Here is a 23,638-nt window from a genome sequence, read left to right as displayed (position 1 = left end):
TAGGATTCAGACATATCTCTTTGACTTTCTTATGACCTTCAGTTTTCTCTACTTATCTCTCTCTATCCATCCTTCTGTCCCATTTCACAATACGATCGCACACTGCCCTCACTGCCTATAGTACTATTAAGACACCAACATACATTTTACAGCTATAAATGCAAAACTTTATCAAGAAAATACTGGATAATCCTGATGTTGTTCAACGATCACATTGGCGTTATGATTTTAATGTCCTGTAATAAACCTGAATGATATTATAAATTTAGCGAAAAATTACTTTGTAAATATCCAACAAAATACCACACCGGCAGTTAGTCTGCGTCCTTTCCTCCGTATTCCGTAATCGTAGTTTAACGCTAAATTATGACAAAATATACTAGTTCTGACGTTATTACGAGAAAAAAAAGCGTAAACACGCCATAGGCGTACATCAGGTCATTTCATCTAGGATTGGAAGCCGCTGTTATATTATAAGCACATGAAGTATTTGCAATTTGCATTAAGCGTAGGTGCAAGAGTCCAATTATTTTGATGGTCACCCCTGTGATCTTTTGTGTTTATTTTAGATATACACGATTAGCAATAATGCAAAGACTACACTATTAAATAACATATATGAATTAAACGAATGCGTCCCTTATACCCCCATTATGCAAATGAAAGTTTCCAAAATGAAGAAAATTAAGCAAAACAGTGTAATGAATAAATGTAAACTGGTTCAATAATATTTATTACTGCATTTTTCTACAAACATCAAGCTAATATCGTTAAGTTGCGAAGCGGTAAACTGTTGCACAGCGGAATGACAGGTTCCTTTGCAGCCTGACAGTATAGGGTTAATGGCATCATTAGAGTCTCATGAATGATGGGATGAGAGCAAACAAGGTGGAAATTGCCTGTAAACACCGGGCCGTGGGCTGCTGTAATTAATTCACTGTCTCTTTTAATCAAACTGAAAGAGGATCAGGTTCCTTTTCCTAGCATGACATCAGCCAAAAAAAAAAAAAAAGTACTCCCCCCCCCAGCCAATAAGCAGAGGAGGCAGCGCTGACACGTGTGCTGACACATTATCAGCCATGGCAAAGTGACACAAGTTCTGTAGAGAAAAAGGCTGAAGTGACAGTTGGTGTAAGGAGATCTGAGACTGAAGACAACCCCTCCCCCCTCACCACCACCACCCAGCGGGTGGCAGAGGAGCAGGACAGTGTACCAACACAGAGTTCAAAAGAAAGAGATCTGAGTCTGCAGACCCCCTGGGTGGCACCGGAGCAGTGCGCACAGCCTCAGCCACAAGGGCAGGGACTATTGAGTTTGAACAGCCAGAAAGCCTGATGGCAGTGATGATGCTGGACGGGGTCTAGACCTGGACAGATCCGAGACAGGCAGGAGAACTCTCCCCAGCAGCGGCTCCGGGCTGGGTGACATTGGAGAGGACGGTACTCCATGCGTAATCCAGGGCGCACAGGTGCTCTCCAAGGTGCTGAATGAGCCAGAGCCACCGGGTCGCACACTCTGCTATTGCTGCTGCTCAGAGCCTGGTCCTCAGAGACTCCTGGAGGAGAGGATGAGATGTGCCAGTGGGTGACCCCCTGCTTTGGCTGCTGTGTTTGAGGAGAGATCACAGCTTCTTCTTCTTCTTTCAGCCTCTCCATCACAGCTGAAGCGCCACAGACAGCACTCTCCCTCCTTTCCCATCGATTTTTCCATCATTGCGTTGGTTAAGGAGCAGAAACCCTCTATTGATTTTTTTTCCCCAACAGCTCCTGGCCACCCAGTTCCTTGTCTCTAACTAGGAATTGCAATAGTTGGGACTTTTGGAAAGCTCCGCTGGAAAGTTGGATGGGGAACCTGCCACCCGGCCACTCTGCGACATCCAGTTGACTTGGGGATTAATAAATTAACAAACCCTTCTTTTTTCGCCCACAAGATCTTCTTGGGACGGTAACTGAGGCTCAATGTTATTCTGACACTCACAAGGAGGCTGGCATGGAAGGGTCCAACGGATTTGGGATTGACACCATTCTGTCCCATAGAGCCGGCAGCCCAGGGCTGGCTCAGGGGGACCTATTGATGGGGGACCCCAGGTCACCCCTGGAGCTGAGTCCAAGGTCTGAAGTCAGCAGCGTCTGTTCCTCCCCTCCGTCCCCATCCCGGGAGTGTTTGGAGGCTGTCAGCGCCAGGCAAGGGGTCGCTTTAGCCATTGAGTCCCACCTTCAGCCAGGAGTCCAGCTCTCTGCCCCCTCACAGTCCAGGACAGTCACCTCTTCCTTTTTAATTCGGGACATTTTGGCAGACTGCAAGCCCTTAGCCACCTGCGCACCCTACTCTAGTAATGGGCAACCAGCTCAGGACCTGACCCATTGCTTGTCCAGCAAAGTTGGAGAAGACTATAGGGACAAGAGCAGTAGTTCCACATCCTCAGATTCTGAATACAAAGGTAAAGGTGAGTTATAGCCCCCCCCCCCCCCCCCCCTCTCCCCAACTACCCTGGACTCATTGCAGGGTCCGATCCATTAGGTCCTCAATAAAAGTAATAGGATTAAAGACAACGTGCTGAAGGTCCCACTTATACAATACTTTGTTTTTAGGGAAAAAACGACTGGAATGTAAATATAGATCATAACAATACAATAATAACAAAGATACTGAAACAGTGCAATAACTTGCAGTGGAAAGTGTATAAAGATGCATATTATTTAGATTAATGAAATTATTACCGTACTGTATGATAGAATATTAGAGAAAAAGTACATTTATATATAGTCATGCATCAATGGGTGTGTTGTGTTGGTTTGGTTTTGCTATTTTGTTGTTGTTTTGTGTGTGTTTGTGTGTGTGTGTGGGGGGGGGGGAGTTGTGCAAAGAAAATAGTTGCTGAAATCGATAACAAATGCTAAAGAAATATGGAAGGAAGGAAGGAAAAAATAATGAGTTGGGATCCCTAGGCTGCAGACTCCCCTCAGAGGCCTCATTATCTGATAGAAATATTAGGAATAAATATGTAACGAATTAACATAAAAGCGGATATCCAAATTAGTCATACAAGTCGGGTCCATCCATTACCATGCAATTAGGGGAAAACTGACATTAAAGATTAAAGCAATGCGCCAGGCTCCTGCAAAACGGAGTGCAATGTTATTTCCAGGCACACACACACACACACACACACACACACACACACACACACACACACACACACACACACACACACTTTGCTGCTATGCCAGTTTTTCTATCATATACTGTATTTTATTACTATGTTTTTTTCACTGCAAGTTTATTTTTCTTTCCATTTGATCAAATTAGATCATTTACATCGCGTTATTTTTTTCTTGTGTTAACGTTTTACAGCTAAAATGAGCATTCACTCCAATTAGTTATACCAATCGCAACAATGCAAATTTTCTGTTTATATCTGCAGCGCAAGAATGATATTACAGCTTTGATACAGTCTAACAATACATTTATTTATTTTTATTATTATTATTATTATTAATAATAATAATAATAATAACAACAATAATAATAATAATAACAATAATAATAATAATAATGTTAAAGTGTCATTTGCTGTGTACATCTTTACAACGCGATATATCATCCTATATATATATTATTTATATACATATATGTGTGCATCTATATATAATTATGTAATATATGTGTGTGTGTGTGTGTGTGTGTGTGTGTGTGTGTGTGTGTGTGTGTGTGTATATATATAAATAACTATATGTGTCCTACTATTCTCATCAATCTGATGCTTTATTGGCTTTTTATTTACCACTTTCTTTCAAGGGGATGGACTATTCGGCAGCTTTGCACACATGTAAATCGTTGGCTAGTAGATTATATATATATATATATATATATATATATATTCGCACACATTTACAGTATATATATTTATATATACTTACACACACACACACACACACACACACACACACACACACACACACACACACACTCACTCTCACACTTTTTCAATTTGTTTTATTTATAAAAGTTTTTTTTCCCGAATTCTTTTAGTGGATAGATAAATAGATGTACAGTATCAGGAGGAAGATGAGATTGATATATAACACACTTTTATCTCCAGCCTGGCACCATAATCACCCAACCTGTGTGCCACTCCATGCCTGGTTCCGTGCATCTGGTCACAATATGCTGCCTGTGATACAGTATGTATAGTAAATTTGCGGGCGCCGGAGCGCTCTGCTGGCTGCGGAGTTTCTGGATGAAGGATCCGGCTCCCCAGCGGCTCAATTAGGCGGATTATTGTCTTCCTACAGAGAGAGGCAGCGATAAACTCTTATAGTACAATGCACATGTTACAGCCGTGCACAGGCGGCTAACACACACACACACACACACACACACACACACACACACACACACACACACACACATATATATACATACATATATAAATATATATATTATATTTATTTATTTATATATACATATATATATATACACACATACATACATACATACATACATACATACATACATATACATATATATATATATATATACATATATATATATATAAATATATATATATATATATATATATATATACACACACACACACACACACACACACACACACACACACACACACACACACACACACACACACCAATAAACAGACTTTGTCCTTCAATCGCAAAAATCCTGGAGTGACATACTTAAAGCGAGGATGCTATAAAGCTTTACCAAAGTGCATTTATGTCGCAGGAGCACCTAGGTGGATGTGACACTGAATTCGGGGTGCCGGATTCCAGTGGATGTGTTTTTATATATATATATATATATATGTGTGTGTGTGTGTGTGTGTGTGTGTGTGTGTGTGTGTGTGTGTGTGTGTGTGTGTGTGTGTGTGTGTGTGTTTGTATATTTGTATATATATATATATTGTTTATATATTTATATTTATTACACACACATTACCTAGAGTGGATAATAGCTTACATTGTTATATAACGCATTTCTCTTGTGTTAATAATAATAATAACAACAACAACAACAACAACAACAACAACAACGATAGTAATGTAGTACAATAGTGTAACAATAGAGGAGCATATTGCTGCTGTGTATTAGTATTATCTCCTAGTTAGTGTTACTACATGTGTAAGAGAAGGTGTCAGGGTCCAGGAGGAAGTAATGATACACAGGATATGTCACTCCCATGTAAAAGCTTCGGATAATGATTACACAGGCTGTGGGGTGACACATGGACACTCAGAGACTAGTCTACCTGGTGTGTGTGTGTGTGTGTGTGTGTGTGTGTGTGTGTGTGTGTGTATATATATGTGTGCATATATATATATATAATATATATACATATTTATTCAGTATCTAAGGAGTTTACGTTATTATTCTTCTTCCATTTTTTGTAGCAATCAACAAGGAAAGGAAAGTTCTTTAGGGTGATAGCCTTAGCAATGGGAAACAACAAGCAAGATGTCTCTCCAGTTGTTGTGCAAGAGAGGCTGACAGAGCACGCTGGGACTTGTAGTCACACAACGGCAGCAGAGCAACAACTAATCTGCCTCTAGGCATGACAGTCTGCACCTTTGTCTCTGTAGTCTCTGCCTGCTAAATGTAACTGATATAATAATAATAATAATAATAATAATAATAATAATAATAATAACAACAACAACAACAACAATAATAATAATAATAATAATAACAACAACAACAAGTGTGTTAGAGATTGATTGATTTATTTGTATGTTACATAAATATAGCAACGCTGCATCTATAAATACTATATATATATATGTGTGTGTGTATACACACAAGAATTGTATATATATATATATATACATATATATATACATATATATATATGTATACACACATGAATTGTATATATATATATATATATATATATATATATATGATCGGTTGCTGGGTCCGTGTGATGCCATAATTATAAAATCATATGCAGTAATAGTGGTACTGACAGTATTTATACAGTACAAGCGCATTCTATATAGACAGAATGGGTTACAGGGGATTAGAATTAATCCTATACCGGAGTATGTATGTAACCTTTAGGTGACTTCTATATTGATAAAATATCAATTTATTGCCAATCATTGTGGTGATATAATATAGATATATGGACTATATTATATTATATAATGTATTGCTATAGATAGGCACGTGTGTGTGTGTGTGTGTGTGTGTGTGTGTGTGTGTGTGTGTATACATACTTTATACACACACACTGCTAATATATATTCTGCATAGTGAGTATTTGTGTCTCACCTGTGATGTTGTCCCTTGTTGCAGTGAAGGAGGAGGGGGACCGGGAGATCTCCAGCTCCAGGGATAGTCCCCCGGTGCGGCTGAAGAAGCCACGCAAAGCCCGTACCGCTTTCACAGACCATCAGTTGGCGCAACTGGAACGGAGCTTCGAGAGGCAGAAGTACCTGAGTGTTCAGGACAGGATGGAACTGGCGGCCTCACTCAACCTCACGGACACTCAAGTCAAGACCTGGTACCAGAATCGGCGGTGAGTGCTGCGAACAGGGTCAGTACATTGCGCCACTTATTTGCGGTGACGCAAGCACAGGGAGAGCGCTTCTGTTATGTACCAGGGTACAGGGGAATGTCCCGCATAAAAAATGGGTTCAATGCATCCACCCCTATATCTCTTTTATATATATATATATATATATATATATATATATATATATATATATATATATATAATGTACACACACACACACACACACACACACACCAACCAACCAACCAACCAGTGTGTGTGTTTATATTTCTATAACCATTTATTAATTTATTTTATATTTACATAGGTATCTTTATTTTTATATGTACACTTCAGCCATACACACAAAAAAATCAAAGAAGAATAGGAAAAACATTAACATACATAAATCGCGCAGGGTGGCTGTTCTGGGACCCCTCCATCCCCCACTGAAGGTGCTCTGTGTTGTTTTGGTTCCTGATGCCTGAAAGTCACTTGCAGCCCTTGTTAAAATAGTACAGATTCAGCTATAACTTTATAGATTGGGGATTAATTGTAATATTGTGCTTTTTATTATTATTATTATTATTATTATTATTATTATTATTATCTGCTATCCTAACTAATTTAGTATCCTAAAAGCAAGTTTTTTAAAGAAAGGCTTAAAACAAATAAAGAAAAGGTCCTATAACAAATCTGTATTCCATAAATGTTTTACTGCTATTCCTATATATATATATATATATATATATATATATATATACATATATATATATATATATATATACATATATATATATATATATATACAGGTTGAGTATCCCTTATCCAAAATGCTTGGGACCAGAGGTATTTTGGATATTGGATTATTCCGTATTTTGGAATAATTGCATACCATAATGAGATATCATAGTGATGGGACCTAAATCTAAGTACAGAATGCATTTATGTTACATATACACCTTATACACACAGCCTGAAGGTCATTTAATACAATATTTTTTATACTTTGTACATTAAACAAAGTATGTGTACACTGACACAATTCAGTTATGTTTCATATACACCTTATACACACAGCCTGAAGGTCATTTAATACAATATTTTTAATAACTTTGTGTATTAAACAAAGATTCTGTACATTGAGTCATCAAAAAACAAAGGTTTCACTATCTCACTCTCACTTAAAAAAGTCCGTATTTCGGAATATTCCGTATTTCGGAATATTTGGATATGGGATACTCAACCTGTATATATATCTATACATACATATACATATACATATATATATATATATATATATATATATATATACATACATATATATACATATATATATATACATATACATATATATATATATATATATACACATATACATATATACATGTATATATATATATATATATATATATATATAAAAATAAACAAACATTTTGGAATCTATTTTGTGATTCCTTTGTTTATGTAAAAATCTATGAGAAGGAGTCAGGATTACCAGTTGAGAAATATTAAGTTATCTTATAGCCGCATGCTTAGATAAATCACAGGTATTATTACTCTATTGATAGAAAAAGCCTTTTTAATAAAGAGTAGAAAGAATTAAAGTATCCACTGTAATTACTTATGCCTTATTCTCAGCCTTTCTGGGCAATAAGTCATCTTAACTCTTGATACAGTATTTTACATTAATTAGGTTGAATTTTATTCTCAAAACAGAAAAAAATCCCATTAAAATATTAACTAAATCACATAAATTTTCATTTCCAACAGTTCTGAATTTTTCACATAAGACCCATAACTAGAGGCACTTTTTTATTACACTGACCTTTACAATGCATATGCGTTATGCTTTTGATTATTAAATACCACAATATTTTATCTATCTATCTATCTATCTATCTATCTATCTATCTATCTATCTATCTAATCTTGCAAATAACTAATCTTGCAAATACGTGCATTATTAGTGGCTGAGTTGTGCAGCATGACATGATTTTAATCTCTAAATTTGTATATTAATTTTCTCAATTTAATAGAGTGACATTTTGGGTATAATAAAAACTACAAACACAAAAAAAAAACTAAACTAAAAAAACACAATATAAATAGTTTAACCCCCCTTCCCCCCAATGCATTTAAATACATGGATGCAATATAAACTATTCAGACAGACATGTTTCACACTTTTAAGTGTTGAAAAAAGTAATATACCGATATTTTTTAAATCTACATAATCAAATCCCGTCAGTAAAATGACAAAGTTGTACTTTAAATAAACACTACTATATAACACATTGACCCATCAATAATAAATTAACAATTTCTGCTTTGGGCATCAATAATTAACAGTCTGTTCCAGTAATTACACAATTATTATAATTAAGAATTATGAATAATTTAGACCTGAAAATAGAACTATTTCTTTGGTAGCTGAGAAGGACAGGATGAGAATGTTTTAGGTTAGCACAGTAGCTTATGAAATTGATTTATTATAGAATATGTACAATAGATTTTGACATTCCTATCAAGGTGTCCTAAGGGGATCACACTGTCTTAGAAAGAGGAATATTTATACCTGTCCCTTGGTCTTTGCTGACTTATGCTTTTTATCTAGATTTTTTTCCCTACTTTTTGATTCAGTGTAAAGATATTGCTTTTTTTTACTTTTTTTATTTTTCGTTTTGTTTTAGAAATGCAGTTAGCCCTTTTTTTTTTTTAAATTTGGTTTCAAAATTCAATTACTGTCCCAGAAATGAAAACATTTTAACACAGTTTTAAAATATAACCATTTATATATATTTTATTTTTTCAGAACATCTTATTTGCATATGATTAATGGGGAAAAAAATACACATTCTTTACATGATTTCATTTGATTGACTCTGGTAAACCTATTGACTAAAAATCAGGTCCCTAAAATCATTTTCACATTTATTGTAAGTCTGAAACTTATAGTTATTATACAGCTTTTATGTGAATTATTTATTTTCACTTTGACTATGAACAACAAAAAATTTGGTTTACATTTTTTTTATAATATTAATACACTTAGCACACCTATATTAAGGTAATGGGTGACTAGATCAGTTCTGTGCCCAAGTTAGGCTTTAAATGACTGATTAAAGAAAAATGTTTTATTAAATATACACATCTATCTGTCAGTGCAAAATTACATACGTGTAGTGTTCAATTCTGACCTTTTTAATTTTAAATTTATTATATTCTTCCCATGTATTTATCTATTAACATGTATTTCTATAGCTCCAGCGTATTTCATTACACTTTACAATTGGGACATAAAATTAATACATTTCTGTTCTGTAAAAGAGTCATAATAATTATTTTCCGCACTACACCAAAGATAGCATAGAGCAATACAAAATATATAACATATTTGAATAAAAATATGGTTAAATTATAATGTGCATCTATTTATTAATCCTCATGGCACACCCAATCAGCAACACAGAACACGTGTTGGAAATCCACTTCACACAGATTATAAATGAAGACTAGGTCCTATATTACATCTTATTAGTATTGTAGTAAATAGCAGGTGTATCTCTTGACATATGAGCCCGGATGTCAAAATTCAGTATAACGCCAACTTGATCAGTAACGTGACCAAAATAATTGTGGACGCCATAGGAAGGGGGAATAGTTTGGGCAAAATAAATATACTATGAGTTGTAGTTCTCATCAGCATTAAAGTACACAGTGTTGGCATGGAACAAACAAATTGAACAAATAAAACCAAAAATATTTAAAAGGAGATTTCAAAGTAACTGTGGCTCCATGAAGCGTATAGGCAAAGTAAGGTGATACTAGGGTAGATGGATTTCTCCTGGAGATTCGTAATACAGTATTAATACAAAACAATCATTTATTCCCAATGTCTCATGTTGCAAAATCAATTGTGGTCTTAAAAAATATAGCCTTTCTTTTTTTACATCAGATCCTCCTAACTTGTTTAGGAGCTGGAAGTAAAAAAAATGTATTTTCTAAATTAAGGTAAAACTTATGCCTTTAGTAAATCAATAACAGAAATTACATCTTGATGATGGTTCTGTGTGGAAACCTGTGCTGGGCCATGTAATATGTGTGTAAAACAATGATATTGTATTCTTGTAAATGTACACTTACTTTTTAAAGTAAAAAAGATGTGTAGTAAATAGCCACATGGAAGTGCCATACCTCCGGAGCTCATCTATAACGTCTGTAGCAAACTCTAAACAGGTGTGGGATAATTAATATAAAGCAATTAAGCTTTTGTCTTCTAATATGTGTGTACTTCCTTCAGGAAAGACCAAACATTATAAAATGGCCTTCGCTGTGCTGTCTGTGTGTGGTTAATCTGAAAACAACCTTTGGCAGCCATCTTGTCAGCACTCTCTTCAAGCCAGTACTGTATGTTAAATAGCATGTGTTTTACAGCAAAATAATACTTAAATATTATAGCGCACAGTACAACTGTGTTTATTTTTACACAGCATATTCATCTCCAGCAGTTTGTGTGTTTCTCTGTGTGACTTCATGTAACTAGCATCTATGTTTAAACAAAATGGCGTATTGACCTATAATTACGTATTCTTCTCCTTGCACAGGACAAAGTGGAAGAGGCAGACTGCAGTAGGACTGGAGCTGCTGGCCGAAGCAGGCAATTACTCTGCGCTACAGAGGATGTTTCCTTCTCCGTACTTCTACCCACAAAGCCTTGTGTCCAACTTGGATCCTGGAGCTGCCCTTTACTTATATAGAGGGCCGACTGCACCACCTCCGGCTTTACAGAGACCTTTGGTTCCCAGGATCCTCATTCATGGACTTCAGGGTGGAGCTGAGCCACCACCAGCCCTACCTCCACTGACAGGAGTCCTTTCAAGGGCAGCACAGCCACGATGAGAAGGTCTACGCATGCTCTACCAGGTGCCAACTTTAGAGACTTCAGAAAGCACCAGAGAACAGGGAACCTCAACAGTGATAGGACTGTACACTACACCTGCTTGCGAGACAGGAACAGTCCTACAAAATCTTTGTAAAAAAGGGACCTTTCATGCCTAAGAACATTTTTTAATAGTTTTTGGAGCTTATGGAAGATACTAGATATAACATGGTTGGGCCTATCCCCTTATTTCTCAGAAACTGGATACTTCAGATGGACAATTTAAATGTGTGTACATCATGCTCAGCATGACCTCATAACGATTCATCTTAATCTACTTAGCACCCTCTTCCAAACAGCCAGCAATGAAACATTTGGACAGGTTCGACAAATGTGTTGACCTTGAAAAATGTAATGGTGTGAGGGGTTTTCAGGGTTCAAAGCCAGCTATAGTTTACAAAAATACACAAGAAAACCACTGACAGGATTTTATAAGTATACACTCATGAATTGACCACACCGTTTTTCATATAAAACAGCAAAAAGAGGGACGTGAGACAAAAGTATGTCTAAAACTTTCCCCAAATCTGCCAGAGGCCAAAAAAACTCACTGTGATGTCATGTTTGTCCTCTGACAGGAATTTGGTCAGGAAACCAAAAATACACAAGTGCTTCCCAAAACTGGCGCAGCTCATGTGTGACAGAATTAATATTTCTTCCCATATTTTGCTGCTCTCTCTTGTAATACATCCATGAAACGTAAACACTGCATAAAGTACGTGAATCCAATGTAAAATAGCATATTCGTTTGAGATGTAAAATTATATACCAGAAATAGGTTTAAAAGTATTTGTTAGTCATGGGATACATTAATAGGAATCCAGTCCACTTATCTGCAAGTTCCGCCAATCGAAGTAGAAATATTGTATTTTTGTTTTAACTCTCCCTGCACCCTTCACAGCAATTCATAACTGTTGCAGTTATTCCTGTGGTCATTGTGGCATTTCACGCCAGTTTTTTCATGGGTGAGGGGGATTTGTGCTGCCTCCCAACCCTTGAAAGCCATTTCTGAATATCCTTCTTACATTTACAAAAGAGCATATACAGAAGTTAGCATGTTGGATGCTGAATTGCTATCTAGCTACATGAAGACAACTTTCTATTGTGCTGTGAACTGTATGGAGCACGACTGGCTTCCAGTTTTACACAGTTACTATACCATAGAAGAGGAAGTTAGGAATGCAAAAGAAAATTGACAGCTCCATAGACTATTATCAGGTTAAATATCAGATCTCCCATGGTCTAAAAACCTTTGCATCTAAATTCCTATTTTGTTTTGTCCCTCAAAGTCAAAGGACAGCAAGATATGACTTTTCATGTGCTGTGAAATTATAAGTCCCAGTATGCCGACCATGGCTTACTGGGACTTGTAGTTCTACAACATTCCAATAGTAACAGCTTGCCTCTTCACTAAGCGATACAGTTCCGGAAAACCTCACCTTTACACTGAATATAACTAAGTTGTGATTCTTCTAAATTAATTCAGCTTCATTTCTGAGAAATAAGTAAGACGGATAATGATTACTAGTCTTATGTCTGTATATAGCCCTTTGTATATTTCCATACCCATGTCTACCTATTTATAAAGATCGCCATTAATTATGATTTGTCCGATGAAAAAAATCTGAACGACAAAGAAATGTAAAGAATAGATATCTGTTAACCTCTCTCGTACCCCGATTGCTAATAGTGTGCACAGATTACATAAAATGGTCAGATAACCTGCATTCAATGAGGAAACCACTCCTGATTTTTTACTGAAGATTACCACATGAATCACCGGGACATTTTATCATGGGGGCAGAAAATTGTGTGATAGAAAAGGACATTTACATCAAATTGAGATATTCCTCATAAAGTGTCACATTTTGCCTGTTTCGATAGCAGAGGCAGCCATTTTGTGAGTTGAACCAATCTTCTTAAGAATGTAGTTTCTGAATTAATTGGAACTTGGTAAGGCAGCAACGTTAAAGGGAACAGTGACATCACTGAGGGTCGCTAGGTCTGCAGTGGTTCCCTGGGTGCTGATAGGTTGCAATTATATAAAGATTGGATGGACCTAGAAATCGCACTCGCCACCATGTGTAAGCAGCTGGTGTATAAGATAATTTACATATAATTATACACAATAAAACCACCAGGCACTTGTTATTTATTCAAAATTGGAATTAATATAGCAAATCTATATGCATATTCTGGCTATGTACAGCATCAAAAGAAATCACATGATCTTAAATGTATATTGTTTGTATTTTATTCAGAAATAATGGACTAAAATCTAGTAATGTCAATGTTTACAAGCAAATAGATTTTTTTTTTTGCTTTGGGTGAGATGTATCACACCTTCGGGAAAGACAAAATGGAGGAATTGTCTAAAACAACCAATCAGCTTATGGCTATCATTTATCTATCACCATCTATTAAATGATAGCTAGCAGCTGGTAAGTTGCATCTTCTCTACTTTATTTCTTGAAGATTTGCTATAGCTACCCCTTTGGCACGGAAGAGGTTAACACTTTCTATAAGCCACACAGAAGTGTATATATATTTTCTAAATCCCATGGACAGTCCACCGTTATTTATTCTCTGTTCAATGAATTTATTGGTAATATTTAAATGACGTAAAAAAAAACATTAAAATCTATTCAGAAATTTTATTTGGCACAATGCTGCTGAATGGGATGGTGCATTCTTTATACATCAAATTCAGACGCACCTGACACCAGTACCACACAAAGGAGGCAGACATTTTGTTGGCTGGTCCGACATTCGAAATGCAGCCTACTGTATTCCTTCACTATGCACTAGTGGCACCACAGAGGCACTTCAAGGTAAATATTAATGAGGCACTTTTTCCTGGTGTACAGGATGAAGTAGTTCACAGAATGGCTCATCCCAGGAGTAAAGTTGTGCGTAGACTTTTAAGTGTGAATCTGTCAGTTTTACTAGTACTACAACTGTCATACCACAACTCCAGTTATTCTTGTTTTTGTTTCTCCCTCTTTCACCCCTAACTTCAATTTTTTGTTGTTATCAAACACTTGGCAAAGTAAGCATTGGAGAGAGATAAAGTGGATGGAAATAAAGTACCAGCCAATCAGCTCGTAATTGTCATGTTACAGGCTGTGTTTGAAAAATGACAGGAGCTGGTTGGCTGGTTGGTTGGTACGTATCTCCATTCACTTTATCTCGTTCATAGATCCCTAAATCATTAGTATTTTTTTTTTATATCATGAAGCAATTATGTCAGTTGTACTGTAACCTACAACAACCAAGAAGATAGAGTGGAGGTGGACATTTTGTAGGCTAAAACAAAATGTAGTCAATTTATTCACCTGTGACTAGTGATATCAATGAGGTATGAGGCACTTTGTGTCACATGCCTATGAATATTGTTTTACTGATAATATACAGTAACTGCTTCTGATGTCAGTAATCGATCGGTGCTCTTTAAATCACTCCACACACGCAGATTTTTTTTGCACAAGATAATTTAGTTAAAATCATGATTGACAACTTATTATTATCTCTATACCAAGTGTTTCAGCCATACATTTGATAATTAAAAGAAAAACCAAACCAAACCAAAAACTTCTTCTACACACCTGCTTAGAAATTAAATAGATAGCTCCCTCTTGAAATAATGGTGGAACAACAATCATCTTCAGTTGTATTAAAGATAATTATGTTTATTTCAATTATAACTTATGTCAGGAACTCAAATATGGTCATATGTGGTCTACATTAAAGATGTAGAGGTGTGTGTAACCAAATGTCGTGCCTCACTGTGGTGTAACTAGAGGTTCATGAGTTAGGTGATACTGTGCACACTGCACCTAACTCTCTTGGGTGGCTAGTATAACTTCTCTGCCTTTTGTGAAGTTCTGTCATTGAAGGTTATTTCCTAGCTGTACCATAAAGAACAGAACTACATTGGTCCCCTGGCCAGAATGTCTCCTGTGTTTTATGGTACTTATTTATTGAATTTATTTTTTTCTCTGCTGCCATTTCACACTTTTTTTGTTGGCAGAACATTCTGGACCTTGGGTGCTATTACAATTAGATATTAGCTATGAACCGAACCCAGTGGGGTGGTTTGCCTGGAAAATGGATCCTAGTTTGATGGCTATCATAGAGTGGATCCCAATGTGGAGGTTCGTAAGTAAAACTGACCCAAATCTGATGAAGAGCCTACACGCTTGACTAATATACAGTGGAGATGCCAATCTGATTGCTAGTAAACAAAGCAGACCCCAAACTACCGATTAGTGAGCAAAGCTGATCTCAAATAGTCTCCCGCTGGCTAGGATGGTTATTTATAGCTTTTATAAGCTGGCGATATTACCAGAGCTGTGATTGGATACCAGAGTTTAGGGTGTGCCAAAAACTGAGGAATCAGTCTACATTATCATAGCTTTGTAGTAGTTTTGCCTTCCAGCAAGTGACTGCCTTTTACTCATTCCCAAGCTTGGTATCACTGCTGCATTAACACTGATGATGCTTCATTACTGAGTACTAAGATGGATTCTCTATTTTCTCATTCAAAAGCCATGACTAGCCCTGACACAACGGACAGCTTCCTGCTGATTGGACAAGCCGCCACCTAGTGATTTCAGTACTTTTCTTTTGCCACAGATTGGGACATAGGCCCTCATTCCGAGTTGTTCGCTCGCTAGCTGCTTTTAGCAGCATTGCACACGCTAGGCCGCCGCCCTCTGGGAGTGTATCTTAGCTTAGCAGAATGGCGAACGAAAGAGTAGCAGAATTGCTACTAAATATTTTCTTGCAGTTTCTGAGTAGCTCCAGACCTACTCCTAGATTGCGATCAGCTCGGTCCGTTTAGTTCTTACTTTGATGTCACAAACACGCCCTACGTTCGGCCAGCCACTCCCCCATTTCTCCAGACACTCCCGCGTTTTTCCCTGACACTCCCAGAAAACGCTCAGTTACCATCCAGAAACGCCCGTTTCCTGTCAATCACTCGCCGATCAGCAGAGCGACTGAAAAGTGCAGCACGAACAACAGCAAAACTGCTAAGTTTTTAGTTAAATAACTGCGTGCCTTGCGCATGCGCATTTAGCAACAAATCGCAGCATAGCGAAAATCGTCAACGAGCGAACAACTCGGAATGACCACCATAGGCAGGAGCTCTGGGGTAAGCGGGATGCCTTTACCTTTGTTGTATTTCTCCTTGTGTAATAGTCCCATCCATAGCTCTTAATGTATAATAGTGGAAGTAGCACTTTTACACAAATGAAAACAAGGCTCTGATTGGGTATTAGATTACAATATACAAATTTGCAGGCATTCTCCAACTATTATGCAAGTACGCTTTAAAACTAGATTTCAAAGTGAACTATTTCCCAGTGCGTTAAGTATACGTTGTCGGCGGCCGGGATCCTGGCCGCCAGGGGGGTGAGTGCAGTGAAGATCCTTGCAGGCTCGCTGCGCTTGCCACAGGTTCTATTCCCACTGTTAGCAAGGATTCTGGCTGGCGCATTGTGAGTGTTCGGGATCCCAACAGCGGTATACTGACCGCCGGGATCCCTGGTGCCGGCAAAATAACCGCATCCCATCCCAGTTTGTCCCGTATTCCATCTCTAACAGCAGTGATCAGCAGGGTGCAGGCATGTACGGGATCTGGGAAGCCACTTAAACTTTCAGCACTGGTGGTGGATGGCATAATAAAGATTTTCTTGTACATTGTGGCGCAACATACATGATCATCATGACATCACACCACACTGCACTACTGAAAAGCAGAGAGGAGATGCGGTGCAAAGAGAAGTAGCCAGAAGACATAGAACGTAAGTGACTGTGGGCTGGAGTTGGAGAGACCCTGGGGCTGGAGAGACAGAATGGAGCTGGAGAGACACTGGGGGGCTGTTGAGACAGAAGGGGGCTGGGTTGCCGCTGGAGAGACAGTGAGAGGCTGTTGAGACACAAGTGGCCTGCAGATGGAAAGAAACTTGGGTGCTCAGGGTGCAGCAGGCAGAGCCGTCCCTAACCAATATGATGCCCTAGGCAAGATTTTGGCTGGTGCCCCCTAGCACCGCAACTAGTTCCACCTCTGACCCTGCATCATCACCCCTCCCCCATAGCAGTCCTCATTTTGGTGTTCCTGCCCCGTATATTTTCAATAGGAACAGTGCGCACATTTGGCGCTCAGCACTGGGAGCCCGCCTCTGTCCAGGGGCCCAAAGCATGTAATGAGTCAAACTGACTCATTACATGCCGCTGTGTGCTGCGGGCAACCGCTGCCCGAAGCACACAGCCGCCCGGAGAGGAGCGCAGCGGCACGGGGGTAAGGAGGAGGAGGGAGGTGGAGGAGGGAGCCGCAGCAGCGCTTTGTTACTGGTGGAAGCGCTGCTGCTGCTGCCCCTCTGCTTCACTATAGGCTGTCTTCCGAGAACAGAATCGTCAGAAGCTGCACCGAGGAGCCTGAGCCAGCGGAGAGGGTAAGTATAATTCATTCTTTCTTTCTTTCTTTCTTTCTTTCTTTCTTTCTTTCTTTCTTTCTTTCTTTCTTTCTTTCTTTCTTTCTTTCTTGGGACTGTCTGCCGCAATGTGTAAAAATGGGGAATCTGCCTGCCACAATGTGTAAAAAGGGGGAATCTGCTTGCCGCAATGTGTAAAAATGGGGAATCTGCCTGATGTAATGTGTAAAAAGGGTGACAATGCTGATTTATAAACAGGAATGAAAGCTATACCTTAAACACACTTTACGTACTTTTTACGCTGTTAGCGCACAGAGTCCCCTATCGTGTACGGACTTTGCGTACAAACGCCGCGCTGACGGTACAAAGTACACACAGCGTGTACACACCCAATGAATACACTTTAAACCTTATGCAGCAATGCAGTGTGATGCTATTACACTTTAAACCTTAGCAGGGAAAGAAATACACGACACCAGTCTGTAGTTAAACCACTTCACTTCATCCAAAACATAACACAATGGATACTGTAATCTCTTTGTCCATTGGACACAGGGATGGTCATTTACAGTACAGGAGAGGTCATAGGTCTGTTTGAATAGGTGGGCGATGTCTATTTCCACTGCTCTTGTGGGTGGTCTCCTCTGGATTCCCGCCGCATACATAATGTATAGTAAATACAGTCTATACCTATATTCTGCTTCTGCACATAACTATCTGCAGGAACATGCGATCTTCCTCAAACCAACACCGGAATGTTTCCCTTAAAATACCCTTCAGCTGGATACCAAACACCACCTTGTAACCTTGTTCTGTCCCCTCCTATTCTGTAAAGGTTAATCCCTTTGTTCTGAAACCATTCAAACTGTTGTTACTTTCTGATGTGGTGTAGGGAGGCTATGTGTACATTGTGCACTATTTGGATTAAATATGTAATGTATTTTGATAGCCTTCCACGCATTCACAAACTCTACCGTAAATACTCATACCACGCGCTAATGCGCAGGACCGCGGGACCGACCATACGCAAATTGCGAATATGCGCACGCACAGGAGAGCAAGTACGCACACGGAGGCCATCTGTGTGTAGTTTGTACATGATGTGTGTACTGCAATATTTTTCGACTTTGACAGTCCACCCTTTGGCAGTCACCAATAACTGCCACTATCTAATCACTAAAAACAGAAAAATATCTACACAATATCTACAGAAGCTTGGTGTTGTCGGAGGAGAATCGTAGGTGGGAAATGTATGACCTAGTGGGATAGTAAAAGTATGTATGTATGAATCCATGTCTGAGGGGCATGTATCATCGTGCCGTATATGTTCTAAATAAGCTTCGAGGTATTGCGAAGTATACATTAAATCCTTCTCATCCCGTATCAAGGGTCTGTAAATGGACCAACAAACACTACCGAGCTCTTTTCGGCTTCTTGTTCCAACAAATGGGGTGCACATTTAGTTGATGATACATGGAGGGGGAAACATATGTGAGTGCTAGTATATGTGGATATCACCTGTTGACTATGTGTGCCATTAACTGAAGGTTGCAGAAATGAAGATAAAACATATAAATAAAATACATTCACATAAACATTTTGGGTAGGGCTGATGTCTTTTTCCGGAGGGATGTATCTGGGCAGAGGGGGAGACAAAAGAAAAACGGGTGAACGAAACAGGCCATGAAATTCATTTGCAATCCTTATCATATCACGGACTGTATGGATGGGTCGTAAATTAAATCTGCTGCTATAACAATGCCCTCGCTCCTTAGACTCATCAATTTTGTGCCGTGCTTGCGCCGCGTCAGAATTCGAACACACCTAAATATCAAACCAATAATTATGACGACTCCCAGGATACAAAGGAGAAACTTCCCTACACTCATAATAACATTTTGAGCCCACTCTCCTAAACCTGAAAACCAATTTCGTGGGTTCAACCAGGAGACCCAGCCTGTCAGTTCATTACTCACAGTCGCCAAGGTTAGGTTGTGTTTCCTCCTGAACTCCCACTTCAACTGTAAGATATCGTCCATCTTTTGATCAATAATCTCCGTTGGATCATCAGTACTGTTCGTAATATACGTACAGCACTTCATCCCATATTGAGTTTCCAGAGTAACACAGTACCCACCTGTCACGGCTGTGACATAATTAAGGACCATTCTGTGCTGAATCAGTTCCTTCTTGTAAGCTTGTAACTCCCTTCCCGTATACCTGAAGGTGTCGTCATACATCTCGGTGATATTATCTATCAAGTTCGCTAGCGCATGGATATACCTATAATTTATAATTCCTCTGGCAGTACGGGTGATGTCTAATGCGAGAAAAAATTGAATCCCGGTGGATTCGTGGATCAAATCAGAGGCTGCGTGCTCTGTTCTATCTATGAGGTGCCTCTTGATGATGTGTTCATAGTGAGTATGAGTATAAGGAGCCTGAGCACTGCGGTGAACGTCTTTCATTTTATCATGGGTTATGGTCATGACCTCTGGCAGTACTCTCCCAATATAACACAATCCCTCTGAGCTCGGGGCAAGCCACTTGTACGCCTTCCTCCCACATATGAAATAGGCATCATCTGGGAGAACATAGGGGACAAAATATGACATCACCATATTACAAACTTTCCAAGTAAAGAAACCTATCCCTAGTTCTCCCATCTGCTCAGTACAAGTATCGGGCTGGATGATATGAGCACAATACCCTGGCGATACTTTTCCAACCCACATGGTCTTGCTTCCACGAGTATACCTATACCGAAAATACCTCCCACTGTTGGCTATTTGGCGTACAAGTTCAGAGTCTATGGGTATCCTATCAGCTCTGTGTTAAAAGGTCATTGTCTGGTTATTCCATGTCACCTCCCAATTTCCCGGTTTTCAGTAATTGGAAATATTAAAACATAATAAGGATCTGTCTACATGATACTGGTAGAGCTTCAAACTAGGGGGCCTAGAAATATTGAATTTCTTGTCCACCGGTCTCCCACCCCACAATTCGAGTACCTCATCTATTGCTAAAGGGTATGGTACTAATCCTGACTTGCTCTGACCTTGAGGTACCTGTGAGCACACCCAGCATTCTGTCTGGTTTAAGACCTTACCCACTAGTGAGTGGTAATCACTCAACGAGTGACGGTCCATGTCGATATTAAGGTTGGACTGACATCTCTGGATGCACCCATCCTCAACTATATTCTCACAGTTCCTACAAATACAATATTCATCAGACAATAACCCCTCACAGTGCCTCCGAGCTCCCTGACTAACAGAGCGCTTACTGATGCCAGCCTTTACTAAAGTGATGCGCTGATCCTGAGATTCTACAAATCCATACTTGCCATCAGAACCCATTCCAGATCCCTGCTCGACCTCTCTGGGACCCTCACCAAAACACACTGTCCTTATCAGAACCAGAATTACTAACAGAACCCTAAATGCAGTCTCTTGTGATCGATCCATTTCGTTTAAGGAAAGGAGGAAAATAAGAAGGGGAAAAGACAGGAAAATGCAGGGGGAGGTGAAAACAAAGAATGATACTACAACCGTTCTAGATCTGTGCTTGGATGCCCTTCAACAGTCCTGCCTCTCAACCTTCCCGGAACAGACACTCCAGTGATACGAGGTTCTCTACACTCTGCTCTTTATCACGAGTTGTCTCCGGGTCAGCGGCCTTTCTGTAGGGAACATAAATCTTGCATTTAAATGTGTTTAACTGTTGTGTATTATCAGTTGTGTGAAGTAAACCATCCGTGGAAAGTGAAAAGAGAAAGGAAATAATAAAAAGAAAATTTTTCAGATTTGCGTTCACCATCAGGCTGTCACACCATCATGCATATCGGTGTCTATGCACAGTCTCCCTTCACCAGTATTCTCATTCTCCACCCTTTGTGCATGACCAGGCACACTGATACTGGTGTCCCTATACTGGTGATATATATTGGATTTGGGCAGAACTCTGAAAGACCGAGTAGGCCTGTGACGTTTGAACTGTAATCCTGTCGGTGAACGTAAGGGATGAAGAGGAAGCTTTGAAGACAAATCACATACAGTTTAGTAACAGATAAGTTGGTAGAGGCAAAGAAGATTTTACAAAGTTTGACATCTGGATTGGGCACTAAGGGGAATGATTCTCTACTCGGTCTGCTCCCCAAAAAAAAAATCTATGCATGTTATATCTCTACTGGGACTATCCCAGCCATCAATCCAGTGTCTTGTCCATTCTAAATTCAGAGGGAACCCGGTATCTTTGAGATCATTTCCTCTACCTGTGATGGACATGCATCTAGAACAGTGAAATGTAACATTAGTCTTCGTGGGTATCTAACATATTTTGTACTTCCTAGGCGGGAGCACGCTATATGTATACCATCTCTAACAAAACTTCTGTTAAATTAATTAGAGGTCACTTCTGCTAGAGAAAGAAGCAAAAGTTTAGAGGCCTCCTCCTAACCCCAGTAAGTTCTGTCAAAAGGGTAAAGTTGCATTTATTCCATTCTTCCCATTAACCGAATCTGTGTTTTCTACATGGCTCGTGACTCCTTACTATATGTCCCTTGATCCCGTCTATGTGTTTAATAACGTGGCTTGTTTTCTCTGTCTAGGGGTCTATATTGGCTATGTGCTCTACTACTCTTGCAATCTCTAGCAAAATGTCCTTTATTTTTTACAAATGTAACAATTTCTCTGTCTTTTCTTACCACCAGGGTTTTTGGGGTTTAGGCTGATGAGACTCTGGTGTAAGAGCCTGTATACTTTCAATCCTCAGCCTCTCCTCCTGCAGTTCTCTACGCCTAGCAATATTCTTATGGTGTTTAATCGCGCACTCTCTACGACAAGCTACTGTGGCCCCTCTCCAATCAGGCAAAAAAAATGTTTGTACCCTGTCCCTTACTGTCTGATTGAGTCCGTCCATTAATACAGAAACAGCTACCTGCCTGTAATACGCATTGTTCCCTGTATCTGATACCTCCATGTATCTATCTATTATTTGCAGGTCCTGATGGAAGTATTCAGATGTCATTTCATTTTCCCTCTGTTTTATGGAGAAAATTTTTCTCCACTTAACAATTGTGGGGAAATACAACTCTAGTTGCATGTTAATTTGCTCTAAGTTCTCCTGATTGTGTTTGTCAGTCATAAGACTATCCGACTCTAATCTACAATCAGTGATATATTTTTGGGTGTCAATATTAGGAGATAGGCACGCTTTCAAAAATATCCGCCAGTGTTTGTTTGTCGGTTCATACGCATTACCCAGATCTCTGAAAAATTTCTGACATCTGGCTAAATGCTTCCGAGTGTCGGGGAATTCTGAAATGATTGATCGCAGCCCATCTCTGGGCCACGGGCAATACATTGCATTATTCCTGGTGAGGATTATTCCCTGACTATCGGTTCCCCCATTGGGGGTTACTATTTCCAAGACAGGGTGTAATCCTACCATTCCGTTCCTAATCTGTTTACTGTGAGGTGTTGTCTCTGTGCAATGATCTGTCTCACACTTACCGGTAGCTGTGACCTCACCAGTTCTTTCATTGGGGAATATTGTTACTGCTCTACCTGGTCGGACAGGCCCCACCTGAGTTTCCTGCAGCAAGGGGACTGCTTGGAGGAGAGCTGCGATTTAGCTGGATATATTTGTTATTTAAAAAAAAAAGATATAGATTCAATATATATATATTACAAAGTACAGTATACCTATAGTTACAACTCATACAGTAAGCAGTTAAAACATACA

At 39.0% G+C, this 23,638-nt stretch overlaps 1 protein-coding gene across 1 annotated transcript; it reads left to right on the top strand.

Annotated features, from left to right (window-relative positions):
- Positions 1 to 1,078: 1,078 nt before the first annotated feature.
- On the top strand, positions 1,079 to 14,073 carry BARHL1 (BarH like homeobox 1). Its single transcript, XM_063936763.1, has 3 exons — positions 1,079 to 2,446; positions 6,316 to 6,538; positions 11,122 to 14,073. Exons 1-3 carry the CDS (start codon positions 1,990 to 1,992, stop codon positions 11,414 to 11,416), a joined length of 975 nt encoding a protein of 324 aa, XP_063792833.1. The 5' UTR covers positions 1,079 to 1,989; the 3' UTR covers positions 11,417 to 14,073.
- Positions 14,074 to 23,638: the final 9,565 nt, after the last annotated feature.

The sequence above is a fragment of the Pseudophryne corroboree genome, chromosome 8, assembly GCF_028390025.1.
Source record: "Pseudophryne corroboree isolate aPseCor3 chromosome 8, aPseCor3.hap2, whole genome shotgun sequence".
NCBI lineage: Eukaryota > Metazoa > Chordata > Amphibia > Anura > Myobatrachidae > Pseudophryne > Pseudophryne corroboree.
The sequence above is the reverse complement of the archived record's forward strand: the minus strand, read 5'-3'. Positions and strand labels throughout refer to the sequence as shown.